The sequence below is a fragment of the Rosa chinensis genome, chromosome 4 (genome assembly GCF_002994745.2).
Source record: "Rosa chinensis cultivar Old Blush chromosome 4, RchiOBHm-V2, whole genome shotgun sequence".
Taxonomy (NCBI): domain Eukaryota; kingdom Viridiplantae; phylum Streptophyta; class Magnoliopsida; order Rosales; family Rosaceae; genus Rosa; species Rosa chinensis.
The window spans coordinates 10,098,766-10,123,364 of NC_037091.1; the positions used below are offsets into that span (position 1 = coordinate 10,098,766).

The window sequence follows — 24,599 nt, forward strand, 5'->3', positions numbered from 1 at the left end:
TTCCAGTTTTGTGTCAATATTGAGATTAATATCTGATCTTATATTGATGAGTGCTAGATTCGTTATTTGCTTATCTTCATAGGCAAGTAAGAGATAAATACTGATGATAATATAGAGGATCAGTCATAGTTAAACAGTCTCTCTTATGGGTAGAACTCTGTTGGTGACACCTCTATTAATATACAAGTCTTCATCGTCTTGCCCCACAGAGACTCTTAGACTTTAGAGCTTCGCAGAAGATCTCGTTTGCACTACTTCTATTCCTGATCTATGGCTGCTCCAGGTATGTGACCATTAACTTCAATATGTATATGTATATGTTTCATAACTACTACAAACACTTGAACATAATTGTATCTAAACTATTTGTTGGTGATCTTGGATGTTTGAATATAATCATACATGTATCTGCAGTAAGCTTGATTGTGCTTATATTCTGTGTTTGATCTTTTGAAATTTTTTGATACTGGTGTGTGATTGAAAAGCATATAGGTAAAAATATAGGTAAAATGCCTAAATCTTGTTTTTGATCATGTGATATGAGTATGAATTGATTGCACTTGTTATGAACTAAACTTGTTAAAATTGATTCGTATTCTTTTGACTTGAGATAAATTTTTAATTGAATGATGTTGCTTAATTGATAAAATTACTCCCAGTATTGTCATATATGTGAATTCATATGCAATGAAATGGTTGTTTTCATAACATGTGAGAACCTTAATAAAACCAACTATGATTTGTAATTGTTTGAGGATTTTGACAGACATGGTGCACACAGCATTTTCTATTGAAGTTTTCAGATAATTCTTTGGCTTAAGAGATCATAAAATTGTGTCTTTGCATTTTAGAGTTATGACTGTTTTCTTCCACAGAAGGGTAATGATCTTTACATAATTTTCAGATGCAAAACCGCACACAAGAAGTTGACAAAAGCATTAAGATACTTGGATTTTCTTCTGCCACACAGGTGATGAACTATCTATGGATAACATGTTTTTGTTAAAAATTTGGTTGTGTGATTCAGTACTTCAGTAAATGTTATGTCTACTGCCAGACAGGTGTTGCAAACATTGTGTTATAGTAAATAACTACAGCTGGGGTATTTCTGATATATATATATATATATATATATATATATATATATATATAGGATTTTTCTCAGGTGCGGACGTCCGTACCGAATTTTCGGTACGGATTTCCGGTTTTTGACCACTTTCCGTTCACATTTTCAAATCTTAACCGTTCAGTTTTTAGGTCCTAATGTATAGATCACCTCTGCAAAATTTCAGCCAATTTGGTGATCGTTAAGGCATCCAAATCTGCAATTTACACGAACGGACCGAATCTATCAAACCGGAACCGTTCGTATTTATAATGATAAATTGCAGTTTTGGATGCCTTAACGATCACCCAATTAGCTGAAATTTTGCAGAGGTGATCTATACATTAGGGCATATAAACTGAACGGTTGAGATGTGAAAATGTGGTCGGAAAGTGGGAAAAAAACGGAAATCCGTACCGTCCGCACGGTACGGACGTCTGCACCTGAGACGGACTGTATATATATATATATATATATATATATATATATATATATATCTGTGTGTGTGTGTGTGTCTTTCTTGTTAGATTATGGCTGTTAGTTTTCCTGTGTTTGTTCATGTTTTGGTTTTTGTTTTCAAAGAACTTGACTAAAACTATTATAAACCACAGAAAAGTTAAGTTAAAGCTTATTTAACAAACTCACAGAATCACTAATACAATTTTTTCTTTCTTTTGCTTCCATAGGTGCCCCATCTTTTAGCCTTTTCTAGATTGAGCAATTGACTGTACTAACTTTAAGAGCTGGAAAATGGATATGCGTTAGGACTTCAAGGGTATGATGTAGCCTTGAGAGAACCAGAGCCTACTGTCACTGTTGAGAGCACACCAGGAGACATAGCTAAGTATAATGACTGGCAGAACAAGAATAGGATGGCCTTGTTGCTTATGAAGAGAACAATCACCAAGACTGTGAGAGGAAGTATCCATGCGACTGAGAATGCCTTAGAATATCTGCAATTCATCTCTGATAGGTACCAAGAGTCGGAAAAAGCTGAGTCATTAGTGCTTATGCATTCACTTGTGACAATGAAGTTTGATGGCAAAGGTAGCTTTGGGAATACATCATGAGGCAAATAGATGTAGCTACCAAGCTTAGAAATCTCAACTTTGAGGTAGGTGATCAATTCTTGGTCCATCTAGTGTTGAACTCTCTGCCTGCTGACTACACCCAGCTCAAGGTGACACACAACACCCTGAAAGACAAATGGGGGCTGAATGAACTGATTTCCATCTGCGTTCAGGAAGAGAGCAGACTTAGGGCTGAGTCAGCACTGACTTGTAAACCTGTGAACCTGATTACCAAGAAATGGAAGAAATCCAAGCTGAAAACTAAGAAGAGTCCTATGACTGTAGGTACCAAAACTCCTGCACCTACTGCACCTAAGGCCAACAAGACCTGTCAGGCCAAGTGTTTCTTCTGTAGGAAACCAGGCCACTTCAAGAAAAACTGTCAGGGTTTCAAGGATTGGCTAACAAAACGAGGTAACTTAGAACTAAACCTTAGACCCTCCTTTTCCATTGAAATTAATTTAGTTCATTCCAAAACTCATTCTTATTGGATAGATAGTGGCTCACTCTTACACATCACCAATTCTTTACAGGGGTTAACAAACAGGAGGGCCCCAAGGCGTGAGGAGCTTCGGCTTTGCGTAGGAAATGAGATGCGGGTTGCTGTCAAGGCAATAGGAACTGTTAGTTTGGATTTAGGCCTAGGAATTTTCTGGAATTAGATAATGTCTTTTATGTACCTTCTTTAAGAAGGAATTTGTTTAGTTTGTCATTATTGACAAAACTGAAACTTGGTTGCGGTTTTATATAGATAGTTTTGGAATAAAAATATCCCAAAATTCCATACCATTTGCATCTGGTTCTTTTGTTGTTGATTATTTACAGTTACATTGTTCTTTACCTACAAAAGAAATTTTAAATGTTAATATATAAGAATGTTAATAATCATAATAACCATAACACTGCAAGAGGTGTTAAACGAGCAAATATGATGAAAAATCAGCATACCCTTGGCATAGAAGACTGGGACATATCTCGAAAGAGAGACAGTCAATTCTAGTTAAACAGAAAATTCTCCCAAGCCTAAACTTTGATGACCTTGGTGATTGTCTGGAGTATACCAAGAGAAAACTCACAAATTCTAGGAAGAAAAATGCCACTAAAAATCTTGAACCACTAGAGCTCAGACACGAAATATGTGGACCCTTCAAAACTAGAACCATTTGTGGGAACAAATACTTCATAACCTTATATGACGACACTAGGTACGGCTATGTTTACCTTATCTCTGAGAAATCCTAATCCCTTGAAACCTTCACAGTCTTTCATAAGGAAGTGAAAAAACAGCTTGGTTAGCAGATAAAGATGGTGAGATCAGATAAAGGTGGATTACACTTCAGCATGTCAAACCTTTTCTGAAGGTGTTTTGTGACAATTCAGCTGCAGTCTTTTTCACCAAGAACAGCAAGCGATCCACCAACTCTAAACATATAGATCTTAAATACTGTAGTGTTAGAGAAAGAATTGAGCACCGAGAGATTGATATTGTGAAGATTGATACTTTCACAGTTAGCAGATCCATTTACCAAAGCTATGCATGTTGCTTCTTTTCAGAAACATGCCAGAGAGTATGGAATTTTGCCTGCATTAGATGCTTAGCTTAGTGGGAGCAATTAAAGAACTTTGTTTTGTATTCGTATTCTGGTTATTTTCATTCAAGTTATTCTGATTCTTGTTTGGATTTTATTATGTAATATCTGGCATTTGATTTATCAATAAAACCTTCTCTTGGTGATCTACTGATCTTTTTTGTTTTTTTTCCTCAGAAGCTTATTTTGCAATTGTATTATTTATATTTGCTTCTGTGATTATTTTTCAGTCAATAGCTATTCTTTGGACTATGCATGAATGGAGTTGTACTTGCTGCAACAATGTCTTGAGGAAACACATACAGAAATCATTCATGCAGGTATGCATTGTGTTTCAAGATTTTGAAAGTCAAAATGCTTCAGTAGAACCATACTCTATATGCTTTCAGTTAGCAAATATATCAAGCATGAGTCTGTATTTATTTCTGTTATCACTCCTGTGGTCTATAAGGAATTGTATGTTGGTTTTGGTGTGGTGTATCTTTTAAGGGACATTTTTCTCTTAGCCCTGTATTGATCCTAGTTGCATTGACTAAGTTGGAATCAAGTCTGGAAACATCACTCTTCTCATGTGCACACTTCAGTTATAGCTTTATCAATTTTATTCTCTTATTACAAATTAAATGACACTGGTCCAAGTGGGAGAATGTAAGACACTTACATATGGACTCAATGACATTTATCTAAGTGCTTGTGATTAGTTCGGTGACTTGGTGATTAAGTTATAAGAATTTGTGATGAGTTCCACTTTTGTGTCAATATTGAGATTAATATCTGATCTTACATTGTTGAGTACTAGATTCATTATTTGCTTATCTTCCTAGGCAAGTAAGAGATAAATAGTTAAATACTGATGATAATACAGAGGATCAGTCATAGTTAAAACGGAATCTCTCTTATGGGTAGAACTCTGTTGATGACACCCCTATATAAATGAGGTCCCTGTGAAGTCTAATATACGAGTCTTCATCGTCTTGCCCCATAGTGAGACTGTTGGACTTTAGAGCTTTGCGGAAGATCTCGTTTGCACTATTTCTATTCCTGATCTATGGCTGCTCCAGGTATGTGACCATTAACTCCAATATGTATATGTTTCATAACTACTACAAACACTTGAACATAATTGTACCTAAACTATTTGTTGGTGATCTTGGATGTTTGAATATAATCATACATGTGTCTGCAGTAAGCTTGATTGTGTTTATATTCTGTGTTTGATCTTTCATCTGCTGCATTATAAGTTATGCAACAATGGTAGTTCTGATTTGGTAGTCGCGTTCTCTGTTTCAGTCTTCCTCTCTTGATTTTTAGGACTTTCTTGGTGTTTGCTTATATTATTGTTCTTCTCTCCTTTATCGTTGGCATGTGGTTAGTACTTTCTGTATCCTATCATATCTTTTCTTACATGTTTTTTGTGCTTCCAAATGCAGTTTTTCCTTCTTAGTTTATTTGGATGGCTAGGCATGTTTCAAGGAGAAGACCTGTTATTGCTTTATTTTTGAAGGTAATACCCTCCCATTTTTTACATCAGTAGAGGATCCAAGGGTTTTTAAGTTTTAGAGCTTGCATGTAATGTCTGGCAATTTACTTTGGGATTGCTAGTTTGTACTAGTATCCATATATTGTGTTTGTCTAAAATTGGTTCTGTAACGGAGAGTACTGAAGCTGTGAGAATGTGAAATTGTGTTGGCTGCACTGTCATGGCAAGCTCATGAAACGGCTCCTAGTCTCACCTTCACAGCCTCTCTCTACATACGCTTCATGAAACGGCTCTTCTTCCTCATTAATCTCTTCTTCGTTATCATCATACTCTTTTTTATGCTTTGAGGAACTAGTGCTCTGTTGGAATTGAAAGAAGAGGAGAAGAATTCCGTTTCGATAAATACTGGGTTTAGGGTCTTTGTGGGTTTTGAAAGGCTGAACATTGGAGGTATTGTTTTGTTGATTTTTATGTGTTCTGGTTTTTATTGGGTTTTTTTTTGTTGTCGTTGGTTTTGAACTGATATGGGTTTTCATGTTTTAGGGGTTTTGTTTGTGCTGCAGTTTGGAATGTGGTTATCTGGGCGATTGATTGGGAGGGTTTCAAGGTAAGGTTCTGATTTTTAGTCATTTGAAAACCCAAAGTTTTCAAATGACTAAAAATCATTTGAAAACGTTGCTTACGATGACTCCCTTACTTGGCCATTTAAGATTGTTTCCTACTAATTATTATTAGTATTGTAATTGTTAATTAGTGTTCTCATTGTTAGGAGGGAGAGAGAGAATCAATGGGAGATTTAAAATGGTGATTTGTTGGGTGGGATTATATGGGGTTTTGTGTTGAAAGCCACCATATTTTTTACTTGGGACTTCCCCGTCTTCACAATTTACAGAAGACATATGGATATATTATGCTTCTGATATTCCACACTTAAAAGCTAGAGTGGTGGATAAGGAAGGTTACAAGGCAAGTAAAAGAGCAATTATTGATACCCTCTTTTTAGCTGGAGGGAATTTCTCATACACCAAAAAAATTATCAAATACCTAATGGTCCTGTTTGAGGTTAAGCAGAAACTATGGGGCTTTTGGGAACTTTGGTTGAACTTATCAATAAAAAGATATTTGGAGACCATACAAGACCTCTCTGAAATTAAGTACTTATTACTGTTAACTGACATCTTTATGTCACCAAGCTTTCCAGATAAATTGGGCTGCAATTTTTCTCCACAAAATGGGTTACAGCTTCCAGTTTTGTTTCTCTTACCTTTTTCTTTTCCTTCCATCTGTAATTACATTTTTTAATGCAGGAAATGCTTTAAGGAGAGTTACATCTTACAACCTGGAATATGGGCTTTTGAATATCAAGCCTGAAGGTATGGGTAGTTGCTTTTCCTGTTATCTTTAGTCAATGTATTACTTGCTTTGTCTTTATCAATCTTTGTGCCCATTGTGAAAAGAAGTATCTACTTAAGTCATTCATCTCATCTCTATGAACTGATGTAATTGCGTTGAACTTTTTGAATAATGCTTTTTGTTTACTTAGGATAGTGTAAGTTGAGAATGAGACTGTGAAGAGAGGTCTATATCAATGTGTTAAAAAGCGCGCCTCAGGACGAAAAGCGCAAATCAGCAACAAAAATGAGTGAGTTTTGATAGCTAGGCGTGAAGGCCCAGAAAACGCGCTCAGGATGCTTTGAATGCGCAGAAGGCGCAAAAATCAGGATCAAGGCGTATGCGCAGTGTTTTTTTTTTTTTTTTTTTTTCCCTTTTTATTGAGTAAAACCACATGTGCTAGTCCTACTTCTGGCTTCGCAACTTGGGGTATACTGTGGTGATGGACTGATGGGAAAGGAAACTAGCTCAGTTCTTGATCGAAGCTGATGTACAAGATGGGATCAGAATGAGAAGGGGTGAAAAGATGGAGCATAGGTCCCTCCTTCAAAAACTGAAGCGTGGTTTACTATTAGTCATGTTAAACTAACAACCTTATCTTCATCTTCTGATGATAAGGATTGTTCTTCAATTTAATTCACAGTTTAAGAGTTTTAGACTTTTAGTTTTCATCTTTATCTTAGACAGCAATTTTAGTTTATCTTCTACTCGTACTCATATAAAGTCATCTCATATTTGAAACTAATAGATATAGTTATATACACCATTCTGAATTAATAAAAATCATCACAAACCTTTCATTAGTGATAATCAATAATCATTTTCTATATTATTAATGTTCTATATATAAATATATACATATATCTTTTATACCATAAGCCTTACGCCTTATGCCTCAAGGCTTACGCCTTAGTGAGGCTCTCCCGAAAACGCCTCAGCGTTTTAAAACATTGGTCTATATATATGCATGCAGAATATTTCGTCACTTCATTGAAAGTTTGAGAACAAGGTTTTAAACCATCTTTGTATGATAGTTGATGAAAATATATGATATCTGTTAAATGCATCAACGCTAACTATATCCTGCATATCTACCTCATTTGTTCAATGACCGTGTTAGAAGCAAAAACAAGCATGTAGTCACTCTTTACATACACCTATTCAATTATACACACCCATACCTACTATGTTTAGGTTTGAGTTGATTCAATGTGCCTGCTTTGTAAGTCATAATTGAAAGAATGAGACTTTTTATGGTTTGCCTCATTTATGATTGATTTCAGCTCCACTGCAGAAGCTGTATTCAATTTCTTTATGCCATGCATATTTGACTATACTGATTTGAATATGGGATTCAACATGCTTTGGCCTTTCATTTTTGTTCCCTAGACAAGAATGATCTTCTGTTCTGTATAAGTCGAATGCTCTTTCTCCACTGCAGGTTGCTCAGGAGTCATTGGCAGAAGACTCATTGAGGCAGCCAAAATGAGAGCTGGGAGTTGCAGTGGTGGAATAAAATGTGACTTGAGTGTGGCAATAGCCCTTACCCAATGACAGAATTGCCATCACTTGAAGCTTTATGACATCGGATTATTATCTCAACCAAGGCACCAAAAGTTGGTGAAGATAGTGACAAGGATTCGTCTGAAAAATCAGAAAGGGTGAGCTGACTAGTGCAGTTTATGTTCTCCCCAATTTTGTTTATCAGCGTTTGCTTCTTTACATTATTCTTTTAATGGGTACAGAATGACGGTGATAGAGAAACTGAGTGCAAAACTGCAGTTGACATCAAACCTGTCCATTCCGAACTCTGAAGCACCCAAGTACGTGGAACTTATAACAATCCACGCTGGAAAACCGTAGGGTTGTTTGGAAGAAGCTGTAAAGGTTGGTGAAAAAGTAAGACGTCTTAGTTTGAGTGAACAGAACTAGAAAAGGCTGCTGAAAATCGTGGAACTGATATTGTTATCTTAGCCTTTTGTTATCTGTGATCTCTAGCAGTTGTCCTGAGGTAATGATTCTGATAATTGATGTTGTGTTATAATCTTTAGGTTCACACAGAGGAACATTCTAAGGATCTACCCCAAAGGAACACGAGTTACCTCCTTGAATTACCAATCGCATGTTGGGTGGGTGCGTGGAGCTCAAATAGTTGTGTTCAATATGCAGGTTAGCTTTGGAGTTTCATGAAATCTTATTGGAACCTAATAACATGTCAATGGCAGAGATCGATAAGAAATATAACCCGATCTCTGGATATAAAATTTTATGACAAGGACGTGGCAAATCACGATTGTTGATGAATGGAATGTTTAGAGCCAATGAGGATGCGGTTACTTGAAAAAGCCAGCCTTTTTTATGCACAAGGGCGCAAATGTTGAGGATTTTTAATCCTAAAAGGACCTTGATAGTGGCAAAGACATTGAAGGTGAGGACAATTTATTTAACTTGAGTTGAGTTTTCGGCATATTGGCAATAATCTCAGAGCATCGATGTTAATATACAGGTGAAAGCATACATGGGGAATAAATGGCACTTGGATTTAGGTCAAACACACTTCGATTCGTTCGCCCCACAGACTTCTACATAAAAGTTAGTAAGATCCGTCTTTGTTTTTCTGATAATTCAAGAATTTGATTCTATTTTAGTTATTGTGGCAATCGGCTACATTCCTATTTTACTCTACCTTGAATTTTAGACCAGCTCATAAGCGAATATTGGAATCAAGTAATCAGGTTGACTATATACTGCTTATATACTTCTTTAACATTACGTCTAACATGCTTGCCAAGATGCTTCTATTGTTTCTTATTTAGTTTCTATAAATGCAAATATGAGTTTTTTTTTTTTTTTTTGTCTCAAGGAAAGTTGTGCTTAACATCTGTGAGTTTATGCTGGTTGTGTTGTTCATGGCTGTAAATTGTTCTAACTGATTGCAAATGGGCAGATACCTTCTTAGCAATTGATACAAATTTCATGTGCAATGCATTTCGATGTCCAGATCCCTTAGGTCTGAAAACATGTTACTTGGTTGTGTAAGCATAACTTGCATATTAAAGTATAAGGTTTCATACTAGCATATGTTCTTTAATATGACAGAGTACAAGTATCATCTCTCCTTTTGGGGGTGCAGTTCTGCATGAAAGCAAGGTTTCCAAACGGTGCAAGACTGGAGTTTAAACTAAATTTGATTATGTCTGATTCTTTTGCAATTTTGTGTACCCTTATGTTGCCGGAGAATTTATCTTTTTCCTGCATTTAGCTTTGGTGATGAGAAAGGTTAGGATTATGCAGTTCTAGATTTCTAGGAGGGAGAAGGATTCTTTTTTTTTTTTTTTTTTTTCACGGAATAAGTGTGATTCTAAATGTCACAAGAACATATTCTTAATTGGTTGAATCCCAAACCCTTTGAGCAGATTAAGTACTACCAGGATACAAAGATGGTGATAAAGTGGAAGAATCTGAGTATTTGGTTAAAGGTTAAGATTAGAAGCTAAATTGGAAGCAAAACTGTACAGGAAATAGAACAAAACAAAGGTCGGCCTTCAAAATGGAAGAAAGATCACTATCATTCTTCTTCTTAAGAAAGCCAAGAATAAAGATTTTCATTATCATTCTTTCTGTTTTGGTACAATTATGAACATTGTTAGGTCCAGAATTTGATTGAAAGGTATCTGCAGTTGTATATGAACAGAGATAAAGTTAGCAATCAAAAATCTTGGTATTATAGTTTTGGTTGGTAACTCTGATTATATATACAAATAGATCCTGCTGAATGCCATATATTACTCACAGACCCTCCTCTCAATCCCTCCAAGAACCATGAAAGGATTGTCTATTTTTGTGATATCTTTATTGGGCAGTAACTTAGTTTGGTAAATTTGTGTACTGTAATGAATATTATTGTTGGCCTCTCATGATTTGGCTTGATTCAATGTTTCAAATTGAGACCATGTTTGAGAAATACAATTTTATCGGTGTCTTCATTCAAAATTGAAGCTATTTTAACACTATGCTCAAGGTGCTTATAGAGATGATTAAAGGTTAAATGTTTATATACCTGTTTTTACCTCAATTTGTTAGTTCTTTCTACATTGTTTGTACAAATAAGCATATCTTTTGTTTTACTTTTTGGTTTTGTGGAATTTCTGAAGAGGCGTAGAAGAAGTTTTTCAGATTAAGTTAGCCTCGTACGTGGAATGGGTCTACCCTCAGAATAAGGTAATGTGTTCGAACAATTATAGTTATGTTTTTGTTTGTTATCGAGTATATGTTGTTGCAAGGGCCTTCACTTTTCCCAGGTTTTCATATCTGATCAGTCTCTGTTTTGTCACCAAGATATTGATATTGGTGAGTCTGATTCTATTTTAAGAAGCGCAACCATATTCCTTCAGCTTTCTCTTTGGAAAAGGGTTGCAGTATTACTTTATCTATCTCCTTATGTTGATAATTAGGGAAATTGCCGTGTGAAGCACATAGATCTCAGAAAGCAGCTGTGTTTTTTGAACACAACTGGAACACATGCCTGGCAACAAATTACTAAATAGAAAAGTTATACTAAAAATGTGATGGTCCTCATCAGTGGTTCAATGTAGGGAAAGTATATTGCATATTGTGATGAATATAAACAATGGTACATTGTCTATTTGGTATCTTGGTCATGTCTCCTTTTGTTTGGTTCGTGGTTACATTTTGTCTCTCAAAATCAGTTACGTTAGTGGGAATACTCTTCCTGTAAAGTTGATCTGTATAAGATAGGATAGTTTCAATCATAATGCTTCTTGTCTTTAGTTCTGTGCAAGGGTTTGGTTTTTCATATTGACTTCAAATGGGTTTATAAATCTTATTTAGACAAAAACAGAGCAACAGCAGCCCGTTGCTCAATGGAACTTTTGTTACTCGCATCCAATGATAATTATGAGAAACCACAATCAGCTTATTCTAAGCAAAAGAGCTACTACATAGAGAAACTCAGTCAAACAATAAAAGTTATTTCAGTGAGTGATAGGACAGACCCAAAATATTCTTTCGAGTGCTATAATCACAAGGAGTAATTTCAGGGATCTGATTTGTGGAAAGATAGAGATCAGATTAAAAAGTTTGCAAAATCCTCCTTGGAACTCTGCAAGGTGTATGCGTATATGGTGATTTCTTTGTCTACTAGCAGCCATGATGAACTTCCCTCAGCTGAAAGGCACCTAAGGAACATAATTAGATAGGCAAGATACTTGCCATTTCAAAATGTTAGCATTTGCAATATGTTACTGCCATTGTTTTTTTTTTGTTTTTTTTTTTTTGACATATGATATACTAAACACTATTTTTTTATCATTTAAATCTCTTTAATTCCTATAGATGTATTACTATTTTTGTAACTAAATAACATACATTTGGGACATGTCAGGTGGGGAGTTTCTCAGACATGGAGGAACTTCAACATCTTAATGCCTGGCTTAATGAAGTGAAGTTAAAACTACTGTTAAAAATGGTGCTGTAGATGTGTACCGAAAATGGAGCATGGTCAACCAGACATGAGCTGGAGTTCGAGTTCTTGGGGGGCGATGCATTTTTCGTCATACATAGCATCTTTGAAAGGCCTTCACTTTTTCCAAGATTGATATGTCTGTCATATCAGAAGAATAGATATTGGTGATCAGTCTGCGTTTTGATATGTATGGCGCACTTACATGGGGTAACTAATGTCTGTAAATTGAATAATGTCAATGATACACTAGCAGCATCGCCCCGGCTATCTTGTTGGTAATAACTAAACCATTGTTGGATTGGGCCACTAACAGTGATGCCTCCTTCTATGTTCAAACAATAACAAACAACCATTCCAATAAGGATTTGGGATTGAGCATTAGAGATTAGAGGGAAACAATAAAAGCCATAGGCATTTTATATCAGACGACAGTCATATATCCAACAAGGCAATAACATAAACCTCTCAATGTCTTGCTCATTAACCAGTGGAACGAGTCTAAATAGGAAGCACACAAATACAGCTGTCCAAGAAAAAATATAAGAAAAACATTTCTGACTAAGGTGCAGATTGATTTCAATTTATTCAATAACACCACAAGTAGTAGAAAAACTTTCCAGTTCTCAACTCATGGGAACCATCGACCCGTCATCTGATAAATTTGTATAGCCATTTTGATAGATATGTTTGAATGCAGGGGATTTTCCTCAAACAGAAGCTGCAAAACAAAATGTTGTCATCATAAACCCAATATGAGCTTGTAAATATATACTAGCTATAGTACAACTCGAGAAAATTAATTTTGTATAGTCATTTTGAAAGATAAAATTATACGTTGTTGAACCATGAAACTATTTCCATTTTTCAATATCAAAAGTCAAAACTCTAAACCTAGACATTATATATCGACTCATATAAAGTATCTCAAAAGTCAAAACTATGGATAATTAAGATATATTCAAATCAATAACCTTAAATAAACTCAAAAAACACCAATGGATAATTAAAGATACTTTGAAAACACGGTTCCATTCAAGATGTAACATTACGATCTTTAACAAAAATTGAGTAGAGCTAGATAGAAGAGAAAAAACATAACTTATACTTAATTAAAAAATTGTAAGAATCATACATTGATCTATTCAAAAAAAAATTATACATTGATTTTAGATAATCATGCCAGATGAGAAAGCACAATCACAGTTGATTTGGATATTTTGTTCCGCCTATACTGTAATTCTTAAAAAAAATATATATATATTTTAGAAATAATGAAAGGAAGAGTAATAAGATTGGTAATGCATATACCTGTACATTGTGGGTACAGGCATGGTCACTCTAATACAAAGAAAAACACATTAATTAGGTAGGTGCCATAAATACAAGTCCATTCTATTGTGATAATATCACTGTGCCATTACGGAGATCGGAATAAAAACTAATCAATGTTTACCTTTTAACCCCTCGGATTCTGGATTATAAGGGAAGGGATGTGTTGGACTTTATGGAAGTCTTCTCCTCCTTCCTCAAGCTTACTACAGAATAGTTTAGGCATATACTGAATCTTCAATTCCTTGAGGGTAGTAAGGTGTCTCAGCCCATCTGGAACCGTACTCAATCCTCTGCAATCATAAATGACCAATTTGCAGAGACAAGGCATGGCTCCTTCCTCCACCCTCCACTCCGTTATTCCTAGCAAATTCACAAGTCTAAGAAACTGAAGACGAGGAAAGCTTCCAGCGGAGAAAACCAATACTTTTGTATTTTCCTCCTCAAACACATAATTCCACAGATCAAGACTTTTCAGGTTGGGCAGCTTCTCTAGTACGGCCATTTGGTCGTCCTTGAGAGCACAACTGGACAAAAGTAACTTGGTGAGGTTTGAATGGGAGTGGAACAACTCTTTGGGTAGTTCTAGTGTGGGCCCAGTCAGCGCCAACTTGTATATTTGACCGCACCTTGCAACTATTTGACTAACCTCTGCACCGCTTTCCACTCCAACCTCGTTGTGCAACCGCAGGGACCGAATACCGTTGAGCACGCAGCCTGCTGCATCCAAGATTTTCTCCAGATTTTTCGATTGGCTAGATGACAATCTTATTCTCAGTTTCCTTAGATTGCCTAGTTTAGCAAGATCATTCCAATCACAATATCCATTCGAAACAGAATTTAAAGTTAGCAAATCACCGAGAGTAGATAGCTGCAGTTTACCTCTAGCCCAGTAATACCATGGAAGGTATAAATGTCTCAACTTATTCATCTTGCATATCACATTTGGGATAAACATGTCGTTGTCATCTATAACACGGAAATCAAGTGTCTGCAAACAAATCAAGTTTCCTAGAAAAGGAGGAAACGATCTTATATTACTTCTCCTTAGACTCAGAAACCTCAAGTGGACCATTTTTCCAATTTCTCTAGGCAGCTCTATTTTTTCTTCTCTATCATTCATACCTTCAATCCTCAACACTCTGAGTAATTTGAAATCCTTGAACATGGAAGGTATTAATTCTTTCTGTTTAGGAAACCAATTATAATCATTGGGGCCAAAATATAACAAAGACCTAAGCTGCCCACCTCTTTCCTCTCTTGAGGGTACCAATTTATCATCATTCTCATCCAAGTAGATGGCAAGTCTTCGAATCTTACCCATAGGTGATACAATGGTTACCATGGAAGAAGAAACGGGATGCATTGCCTCATTTTTATGGGAACCTTTGACAACTTGGAGAAAATTTTCCTCTTCCGCCTTCCTCAAACACAAATCTCGCAAAAGATCATGCATCCGGCAACTTTTAATTTTCTCAAGAGTTGAACTTCTCTCTCCTACTTGAATCACACACCTTTCTACCAACTCATTCAACCAATTGTATGCCACATCCTCCATTGTTTCCCTTGAACCTTGTCTTTGTTGTGTCAAAAAGATAAAACCTTCTGCGATCCATAATCTTGTCAAACTCTTCACCTGGATCTCATGATCCTCTGGAAAATGTCCTAAATATAGGAAACAGGGTTTTAAGTGATACGGCAAGTCATCATAACTCAACGCCAACACCCATGATGCATATGCATGTTCTTCTTCCTGGCGACCAAAACCTCTACTTATGTAAACACCAACATTTTCTTGTATGTTTATCCAATCTTTAATTGTGTTTTTTCTAGCAAGAAGTCCAGCAAGTACAATGATAGCTAGTGGCAGACCCTTACAATGTTGAACCATCTCTTTTCCTAATTCTTCCATCTTCGTGTAAACTTCAGCACCTAAATATTATTTTCAAAAACAGAAAGAAAAAAAAAACATTAGCAATAAATATATAAAGTTCTATTGTTTTAATTAAGGGACCAAACTTCTCATGCATTCACACAGTATTACATCGTATTAATGGGCATTTGGGAGTCAAATGTTTTTTTTTCTTTTTTTGCAATGAGTGATAGTAGAGGAGTAACCTCTCTAACACTCCAATTTATTAAGTCACAAAAATGCGAATGACAATGGAGGGGGACCTAACCAAAACCTCCATAATAAACAAGCAAAACAAATAAGTCAACGAAATCTAAGCTGTGGGAGTCTAATGTTCAACGAACTTGACACTACAATATATAGTGCCACTAGAGTATTTGTATGCATTTAAGCATCTTCTAGATAGAAATAGGAATATATACTATTTTTTCAAACTTTAATTTCAGAAGAATGTATATATGTGTCAAAAAAATTGAGAACTTTATATATGAATCTACAGAAGCTCGAGAGTACTATTGACAAAACTTCATATTGCAATAGATATATAAAGTTGTACCGTTTTAATTAAAAGGCCAAAACTTCATATGCATTCATACAGTATAACATTGTATTTGGGAGTCCAATGTTCAACGAACTTGACACCAATAGTACCTACCCTTAGGAGTAAATTGGAAATTTTTTTTCAAGGTCATGAGTACTATTTTTTTTTTTTTCAAAGGAATGACTACTATTTATTAATATCAAAATTATAAATTTTGGATGTTTATATGACGAAGATATAGTGTTTAAAAAAGCTTCTTTTTTTTTTTGGAGTTGACATAGGGAAATCTCCAAGTCCACTAGAGTCTTTGTATGTATTCAACCATCTTCCACAAGACATTTTCAGACTTTAATTTTAGAAAAATATGATACATGTGTCATAAAAAATGAGAACTTCTTTAGATGTGAATTTATAGAAAGCCGGGAGTACCAGATGCAAGGCATTTTTTTTTTCCATTTATTGGTTCAATGTATATTGAATTTTTGATAAGTAAAAATGAAAACGAACGATAAAGGATGGATCTAGTTGGGTGGTGAATCGAGAAGCTACCTATTCCAGCTTTCCTTCCGCTCATTGCAATCTTCTCAAACAGCTTCCAACTCTCAGACTCAGTTAGTGGTGGAGGTCGGTAGCGAAAACCGTTCTCATCCGCATGCGAAGCTACTTGTTCATTGCGTGTCGTAAGTAGTATCCTGCTCTTTGAGTCTTCATGGCATTCAAATGCAGCCTTCAACAAGTCCCAGGTCTCTCTTTTCCAAATGTCATCAAGGACAATCAAACATTTTTGTTCATTTTGGAGACGAGAAAGCCTCCCTGGTATTTCGTCATCCTTCAATTTTGCAATTTCATCCCTCTCCTCTTTTGTGGGGCAAAGAAGTTTGACATAAATCCTCTCCAAGACATCCCTGACTTGATATTGTTGAGATATACAAACCCAAGCCAAACAATCAAAATGGTCTGTTACCTCTTTGTGATGATAAACTTGTTTAGCAATAGTTGTCTTCCCGGATCCGCCCATCCCAATAATAGAAACAACTCGGTGGCGATGCTCTTCCTTCACCAAATGCCCAACCAATTCATGGACAGAATCCTCTAGCCCGACCACATTACGATCAATAACATGAGTGTAAGTTCGCCTCAGTAGTTGTTGTGCTTCACACAATTGTAGGGAAGTAGAGGAATCACTTATCTCCTTGATACCATAAGTTTGCAAGTTCTGCTTCAAATCAGAAATCGTGATAGTAATTACCCCAATTTCTGACCCAATCTTGTAACGGAGAACTCCTTCAACGAAAATGGACCCCAACCTCTTCAAAACATTCTTTATACCTCCTTTCCTCCTGGAATCCACCTTCAAGACAAAAGCTTCAATGACATCCTCCAAATCATAAGCAGCATCTCTAATTTCGGCAACAAAAGTGCGTATTGCCTCACTGTCTCGTCGCTTTGCGTCTGCATCTTTGAGGAAGCCCTTGATGAATACTAGGTCTCTGTGTGCACGCCTAACTTGATTGCCAACTCCGAACAAGGATCTGCCTTCTTGAATGATGTAGTCACCAACTCTTTCCACGAGAAAAGAAACAACAGCCTCAGCCATATTCTCTTCAATCGCCAAAAGGAAAGCAACTCAGACCAGTTCAAGTCACAGATGGATGATGAAGTATCTTATTACAAGTGAACGGAGAAGTCAATTAATTTGAGGAGAAGTCTTCTTCCTCAATTATTTGTACGTCCTTTTTTTAATCACGACCTTCCTCAATTATTCCTCAGTTTTAATCACCACCTTGGCACCTACCTCAATTTTAATCACCACCTTCCTCAATTATTTGTCCTTTTTTAATCACCACCTTCCTCAATTTTAATCACCACCTTCCTCTTAAAAGTATTCGTGACTTTTGTACACGAATCTTAATCACCACCTTCCTCTTAAAAGTATTCGTGACTTTTGTACACGAATCTCTCTCTTGTTAGGCCATGTTAGGTTGGTGGAAAGGAAATGAATCATTTTCTTTTTCATTGGGAAAGTGAATCCTGAGGGGGAGGGGAGGAACCAATTTTCTCTACTTTTTCCTTTCATTTGGAAACCAACTTCCTTTCCTTGGCTGTCTCTAGGGGTGGGCGCGGTGCGGTTCGGTTCCGTTTAAGACCCAAACCGCTTTTTTCAGTTGGCCTATATATCAAACCGCAACCGCATTACAAAAGGGATGAACCGATTATTTCGGTTACACCATTTTTTGGTGCGGTGCGGGTCGGTTTCGGTTTGGACCAATTTATTAATTTCGACTAGAAAGAGGGCCAAAATCATGCTTATTTTCACCTAACAGTTTCAATAAGGCATAAATAAATTTTGAATGCATTTAGAGTTCACACTAATTGGCAAATGTCACCCAAATTGGCAAATGTCACCCAAATATCAAGCAACTTGCGGAAATACCATATTTGAACACTTAACAAACCCATATATATATATATATATATATATATATATATATATATCAAGCAACCATAGCAACTTATTACAAACTGAAAACTTAAACAAAAATGGATTTCTTATATATTAAAAACCAAAATTTCCATCAATAGAGAAATAATAAATACATAAAATTTAATTAAAACAAATTCGGTGCGGGTCGGTTTAAATCAGGTGGTTTATGACCCAAAACGCAACCGAACCAATTTTATGTTGTTCGGTGCGGTGTGACCATGAAACGACACCGTTTTAGTTCGGTGCGATTACCGAACCGTTTTTTCGGTTCGGTTTGGGTCGGTAACCGCATTTTCGGTACAAAGTGCCCACCCCTATCTGTCCCAAACGCAGGAAATGAAACACTTTCCTTTCCCAATGCCCAGATTCTGGGAAACAAACATGGCCTTAGAGTGCAGGAATATATTTCTAATCGAGGACTGCAATGGACATGCCAGCATATATTTGGTGTTAATAGTGTTTATGCATAAACCCTAAATGCAAAACTAAGAGTATTTAACCTCAAGTACGTCACTTTATACACAAGAAATCAAGATCAAAACCAAAAAAATTAGTAAAACATTTCTGCTTTCTAAGGGGGGGAGTTAAGAAAAATAATGAACGTCCTGATAGTGACATGGCCAGCTAATTAAACGTAAATGGAATATTAACAAAGTCTGTTCTAACTTACTCTGTAAAACCAAACAACAATGTATATGCTATTCAATTAATTCCTGAGCGAACTTCCCAAAGACAAATTGTAATCAATGACATGAATTATGGAACTATAAATAACAACTTAATCTTAAGATTTGTTCTTTTTTTTTTTTTTTAATAAGGACCGGTGCGGCTGCCCTTAAGCCTTGATTAATGAAATTGTAGAATACATGGGGGCCATTGTGCCTATACCCCGGATTATAATGTGCATCAAGAGAACTTCTTGAAATAATAACAAGAGCCTCAACTAAAACAATGTATTCTAACAAGCACCAACTAGCGAAGAGTGCACTACTGGCTACTCTATTCACTTCACAATTGTGGTGACATACCAGAAAGATAACTCTACCATGGAGAAGCATCATTACAAATAACACAGCTTTCCCACTATGTTGCCACTGGAGTATACATCCAGCGGCACTTAGTTTCACCCTGCCACTAAGAGGCAGTGACCATTTGACCAAGCAAGGAACTCGCCGCCTACCTAGAGCAAACATATTACTGCCACTAGAAGGTTGCAACCACTTACTAAAGCAAAGAACTCGCCACCTACCTAGAGCAAACAAGGCATACAAGGTGCATAAACCGGGACCAAACCCACAATGTCCTACCAAAAAATGGTAGCAACTTATTAAATCAACATCTAGCAAGAAAACATAATAGTAACTAATAACATTAAAATATAAAATAAACCATCTTGAACCCAGAGGAAAACCCCAGGCCCAAGATACATCAGGCCCACCAACGGATTAGGGCCCAAGAGCTCCAGCCATTAAGCCCGGCCCACAACATGTGCAGCACACACAGCCCAGCCACCACCATCGTGCTTCCATGCCACCGCTTGCAGATCCCGACCATCGGCGAAGTCACGTCGCCGATCAGCACCTCAAACCGACCTCCACTGCACGCACCGAATCTAGCCCATACTTGCCCTTCGCTGTCCTCCGCATTAAGCACTAAGATCGATCTATGAAACTCCAATGGTTTTATGGCAAGATCCAAATGGATCAAACCATAGGAACCACCAAAACAGATACGGAGCCCAGCCACAAACCCAGTGATTGTGGTGAGATCCGAATGGATCCGAGCAGTCTCCACCATCTGCTGCAAAACCTCCGCCTATGTCGACACCACCGTCAGCCAAAACCATGGCAAGAGGAGCCCATGTAGCCCCAATCGCCACTTACTCACACCTTCAACCCATCCGACCGCACTCAACGGACGCCGGAGAGGCCAGAAGCCATCGTCAGGGCTGAGGAGCAACCAGACAAGCACAGTCGGTAACTGTTCTCTCAAAGTATCCTCTAGGTTTTTCTCTCCGAGTTTTTCTCTAGATTTTCCCGTATAGTCTTTAATAATAGCTAGGATCTGTTCTCATAATCTAACAAAGTTGCATCATTTTTCTTCACCAATTAGTTGCTAAAGACATGACTATTTTCAATCTTGTCAAGTCCGAATGGTCCGTGGGCCTTTGTCATTGCTACAAAGATATCCCTACATGTAAGTATATATCTCTATTTCCCTCGTTTTTTCTTTGCTGAAAATTGATCAACCCCTTAATATGAACGTTAAGAAATTGATGGAGTTGATCATGTAATTATGTGTTCATCTAGGTTGCATAACATGCCTTCTCCCATGTGTCACCTTCGGCCGAATTGCAGAAATTGTAGATAAAGGACGAAGTTGTAAGTCTCGTATCATATATTCAGATACAGATTCTCTATATTTGTTTCCAGATCAGTAGATTGACTATATATACTTGAATTTATAATTAGAACTAAAAATTGAGAGAATATGCGATAGAAGCATAATACTGTTGCGCCAAAAATCAAACCTAAGGAAAGTCGGCTTTGGCTCTGCTAGGGTTTCTTGCCCTAGCCGTCCAATTGATCGAGTCAGAAGATGGCGGCGATGGCTCCGTCAGTAGAAGAGGCCGTGGTGACTCTGCTTGGTGGAGAGGATGCTCTTCATGATTTTTTTTTCTATCTCTGTGGCCGACTTCTGTCCAAGAAGGCGGTGGTGCTTTCGTCGTTCTCGGCGGCGATCTCCAATGTTTGGGGATTGAAGGAGAGGGTTTTGATCCGGCAGGAGGAGGAGGATATATTTGTCTTTCAATTTAAGGAGATGGAGGTGAAGAATCGAGTACTCTCGGGGGTCCTTGGTTCTACAACAACTCTATGCTGTTGCTGGCAGATTATGACGGAGTCTCTGCCCTCGAAGCGGCACCGTTGCATCTCCTTGAGGTGTGGGTGGCTGTGAAAGGGCTGCAGATTGCTATGCGGAATGAGAAAGCCCTAACCCTAATCGGACGGGCTTTGGGGACTTTGTTCGAGTTGATCAGGGAGCGGTGCTGAAAAAGGATCCCGTACAGAGGATCCGTGTGGTTCATGATGTTCGCCGGAGAATCTTGGCACGACGGAGATTTAACTTTTCCTCGGTTGTTTCAGTGCTGGTGGAGCTGCAATATGAGAAGTGCCATGGGCTATGTGCAGCTTGTGGTCTTTTCGGCCATGAGGGTGGTCCATGTGACAGGAGGTTGGCGGTGGAGCTGCTCGGACTGGTGGTGCAGGGTGAGGCATCGAACCGGGAGGACCAGGGTTAGACGTTCGGACAGCAAGCTTCTATGGCGGCGGTCGTGGGGTCGAAGGGGCTCTCTCCGGTGCCGGAGGTGTTGGGTCTGGTGACGGAGGCGGCTGGAGGGCAGGTGGTGACGGCGGGTGGCTCGGCGTCAGATGTTGCAGACTCTGCAAATGGTTTGGCTGCTCCGAAAAAACCGGCAGGAAACCCTAATTCAAAATTAGGGTTGACCGCAAGTTTGACTGGGGGACTGATTGGGTTGTTGGGCTTGGGGAATTGGGTTTGATCGGGTCTGAGGGGTCTGCTGGGCCTTTTACTGGGCCTACTGCTGGAAGAAGTTCAAACTTGGGCTTGGGTGTGAGAAAGAAGGTTTTTAAACCTAGTTTGGCAATTATCCCTCCTGAATTCCAACTTGGTGAGTTGGTGGAAATTCCAATTTCGATGGGAGTAGCTCCAAAGAAGAAGGGTCGTCCGCCTGGACGCAGGACTAAACGTTTGCTATCTCCAAAAGAAGTGGAAGGTAATACTCCCAGTGTGGATTTATGCTCCAACTAGATTGGGAAGGAGCTACTTATTGTTTGATTGTTCTAGTTTGGGTTTAAGCCTTTGTAAGGGTGTCTTAGTTTCTATGAGTCTTCTATGACGTTTCTAGTTCCTTTCTTCTACCACAATTGCGTGATTGGCAAGGGAGGGCTAGTTGAATGATTTCTTTCCGTAGGAGGCGAAGCTCTGTCACTCTTGGATAGGCTTGCTTAATTGTGAGCTTCCCAATGATGTTTAATTAGTTTGCGGTAGTTTGGGTAGGATTTCCGGATTTTCTTGCCGGAATTCTTATGTAAGCTTTGTAAGCTATGGCCAATTGGTTGTTGATTTTTGAATATCAATCAACTTCTATTCAAAAAATAATTAGAACTAAAAATAAAGTAGGGAACATAAATGAGATGGAATGAGCCTAATTAGGGATTCATGTTCTGGGCCAATGGATTCAAATTTGCTCACCATTTTTATTTTGTGTTGATATCACCACCAAATTAAAATTTGTCACGTCATGTAATTAATTTAATACTTAAAATTTTATCTTTTTAATAAAACATCATGATTAATTATAAAACATAATTATAACACATGGTAGTTTTATATTGAGTGGTGGTATCACCACCAAAGTATTGGTGATGAGCAAATTTGAATCCTGGGCCAATGGACCTTTGGTGCCTATAGATTCACTACATATACTAGCCATCCAAATTAGAACCATACATAAAGCAGGGGAAAAAATCAAACAAAAATGAGAAAAAAAATAAGAGCCAATTTTAATGGATACTTGGGACATGTAAATGTAATAATCGGCCCTAGGTGGCCTCATATTAGCCAAATCTTCGTATTGCATTTTCGTTCCGGACAATACCGCATGTAATGTTATCCACCTGTTAATTTAGATCTTATTACATTCAAACAACCAGTAGGCTTGAACTCAAATAATAAATAAATCATTTGATAAACAAAACACGTAACATAAGACTATCTAATGTGTATAAATCATTTGATAAACAAAACACGTAACATAAGACTATCTAATGTGTTGTCGCAAAAATTAACTAGAGAAAATTGTATTGCTATATCATATTAATGGAGCTTGTAAATGGTGCTTAGCATGCTTTAAATAACCAAGGCTGCGTGTATGGGTTGTTGATGATGGTTCAATGTCAATGGCTCTATTCATGCATCTATAGAGAGAAGCTGCGCAAAAATTAACTAGAGAAAATTGTATTGCTATATCATATTAATGGTGCTTAGCATGCTTTAAATAACCAAGGCTGCGTGTATGGGTTGTTGATGATGGTTCAATGTCAATGGCTCTATTCATGCATCTATAGAGAGAAGCTGCGCAAAAAATTCTGTTTAGCGGACCAGCCTTGTTGTGAACTTGCGTGCATTTCAGCTGCGAATTATGTGCCCTTTGTCAAGAGCACGCCGAGCTCAAAGCTAAAGGTTTTGATCCCTCCAAAGGTATATATGTGCAATTCTTCATTAATCAATATACCATTGTAATCATGTATCTGTGAATTTTTTTATGGGTCCTTGACCACCAGCCTCAAAATAGGCTAATTTTAGCCCACTTACACCACCAACAAAAAACTGTTCTCACTAACCCAAAAACAGATTAAAAAGACGATTTTACCCACTAAAAATTAAAAAATTACACAATGGCAGCACTACCTCTCCTCTCTGTCTCCACGATGAGCACAGCTCTCCTAAAACTGTTTCATTCTCTCTCTCTCTCTCTCTCTCTCTCTCTCTCTCTCTCTCTCTCTCTCTCTCTCTCTCTCTCTCTTCCCTCGGATTCCAAACCCGTCGCGTCCGAGCCCGGCGAGCTCCACGACGGAGGCTCCGGTGAGTACTCGATCATCAATGGCGCTGCAGGCTGTCGTTATCAAGTCCGGCACGACGAGGAATCGGAGAGAGATCCACCACTCACCGGATCCTTCATGGGCGGAAGACGACGTCGATTGCATACGACGAAGAAGCTCCGGTTGTGGCGTTTGCTTCCGAGTCGGAGAGGAACTGGATTAATGCTAGAGCGGCAGCCGGAGTTCGAGTCCGAGTCCGGGTCGGGTCCGGAGTTCAAGCTAGAGTTCGGTGCTCTCTCTCTCTGAGTTCGACACTCTTCCTCTGTCAACGACGTCGTTCTTCTGTCTCTCTTCCCCGATCTCTGCCTCAGATCTCTCTCTCTCTTCTGTCTCTTTCCCCGATCTCCACCTCCGGTCTTTCTCTCTCTCTGATCTCTAACTCCGGCGTGGCGTCGAAACAGGATTTAGGTCGAGGAGATGAGCAGGACCGGTCCACGTCATCGAAAGTCCGGTGGTGGACTAGTGGTTGTCGTCGAAACACGGGCAGAAGCACAACATCTCTCACCGGAAGATTCCAATTCCGGTTTCAG

General features: G+C 37.9%; 2 protein-coding genes and 1 long non-coding RNA gene across 4 annotated transcripts; 2 read left to right on the forward strand and 1 right to left on the reverse strand.

Moving 5' to 3' along the window:
- The first annotated feature begins 853 nt into the window (after positions 1-853).
- LOC112196263 lies at positions 854-2,825 on the forward strand. Its single transcript, XM_024336580.2, has 3 exons — positions 854-970; positions 1,792-2,589; positions 2,709-2,825. Exons 2-3 carry the CDS (start codon positions 2,172-2,174, stop codon positions 2,738-2,740), a joined length of 450 nt encoding a protein of 149 aa, XP_024192348.1. The 5' UTR covers positions 854-970; positions 1,792-2,171; the 3' UTR covers positions 2,741-2,825.
- A 1,997-nt stretch (positions 2,826-4,822) lies between these two features.
- On the forward strand, positions 4,823-12,148 carry LOC112196266. The gene is made up of 8 exons (XR_005809755.1): positions 4,823-5,694; positions 5,788-5,851; positions 6,552-6,617; positions 8,078-8,297; positions 8,382-8,523; positions 8,688-9,064; positions 9,143-9,228; positions 12,041-12,148. It is a non-coding gene; the product is annotated as an uncharacterized LOC112196266 (long non-coding RNA).
- Positions 12,149-12,515: 367 nt separating this feature from the next.
- On the reverse strand, positions 12,516-17,613 carry LOC112196261 (putative disease resistance protein At1g50180). 2 transcript variants are annotated; one of them, XM_024336578.2, is made up of 4 exons: positions 16,453-17,613; positions 13,575-15,382; positions 13,430-13,459; positions 12,516-12,839 (listed from the first exon to the last, which is right to left on the reverse strand). In XM_024336578.2, exons 1-2 carry the CDS (start codon positions 17,498-17,500, stop codon positions 13,578-13,580), a joined length of 2,853 nt encoding a protein of 950 aa, XP_024192346.1. In that variant the 5' UTR covers positions 17,501-17,613; the 3' UTR covers positions 12,516-12,839; positions 13,430-13,459; positions 13,575-13,577. The 2 variants fall into 2 exon arrangements, with proteins under 2 accessions (XP_024192346.1, XP_024192345.1); XM_024336577.2 differs by lacking the exon at positions 13,430-13,459.
- Between the last annotated feature and the right edge of the window lie 6,986 nt (positions 17,614-24,599).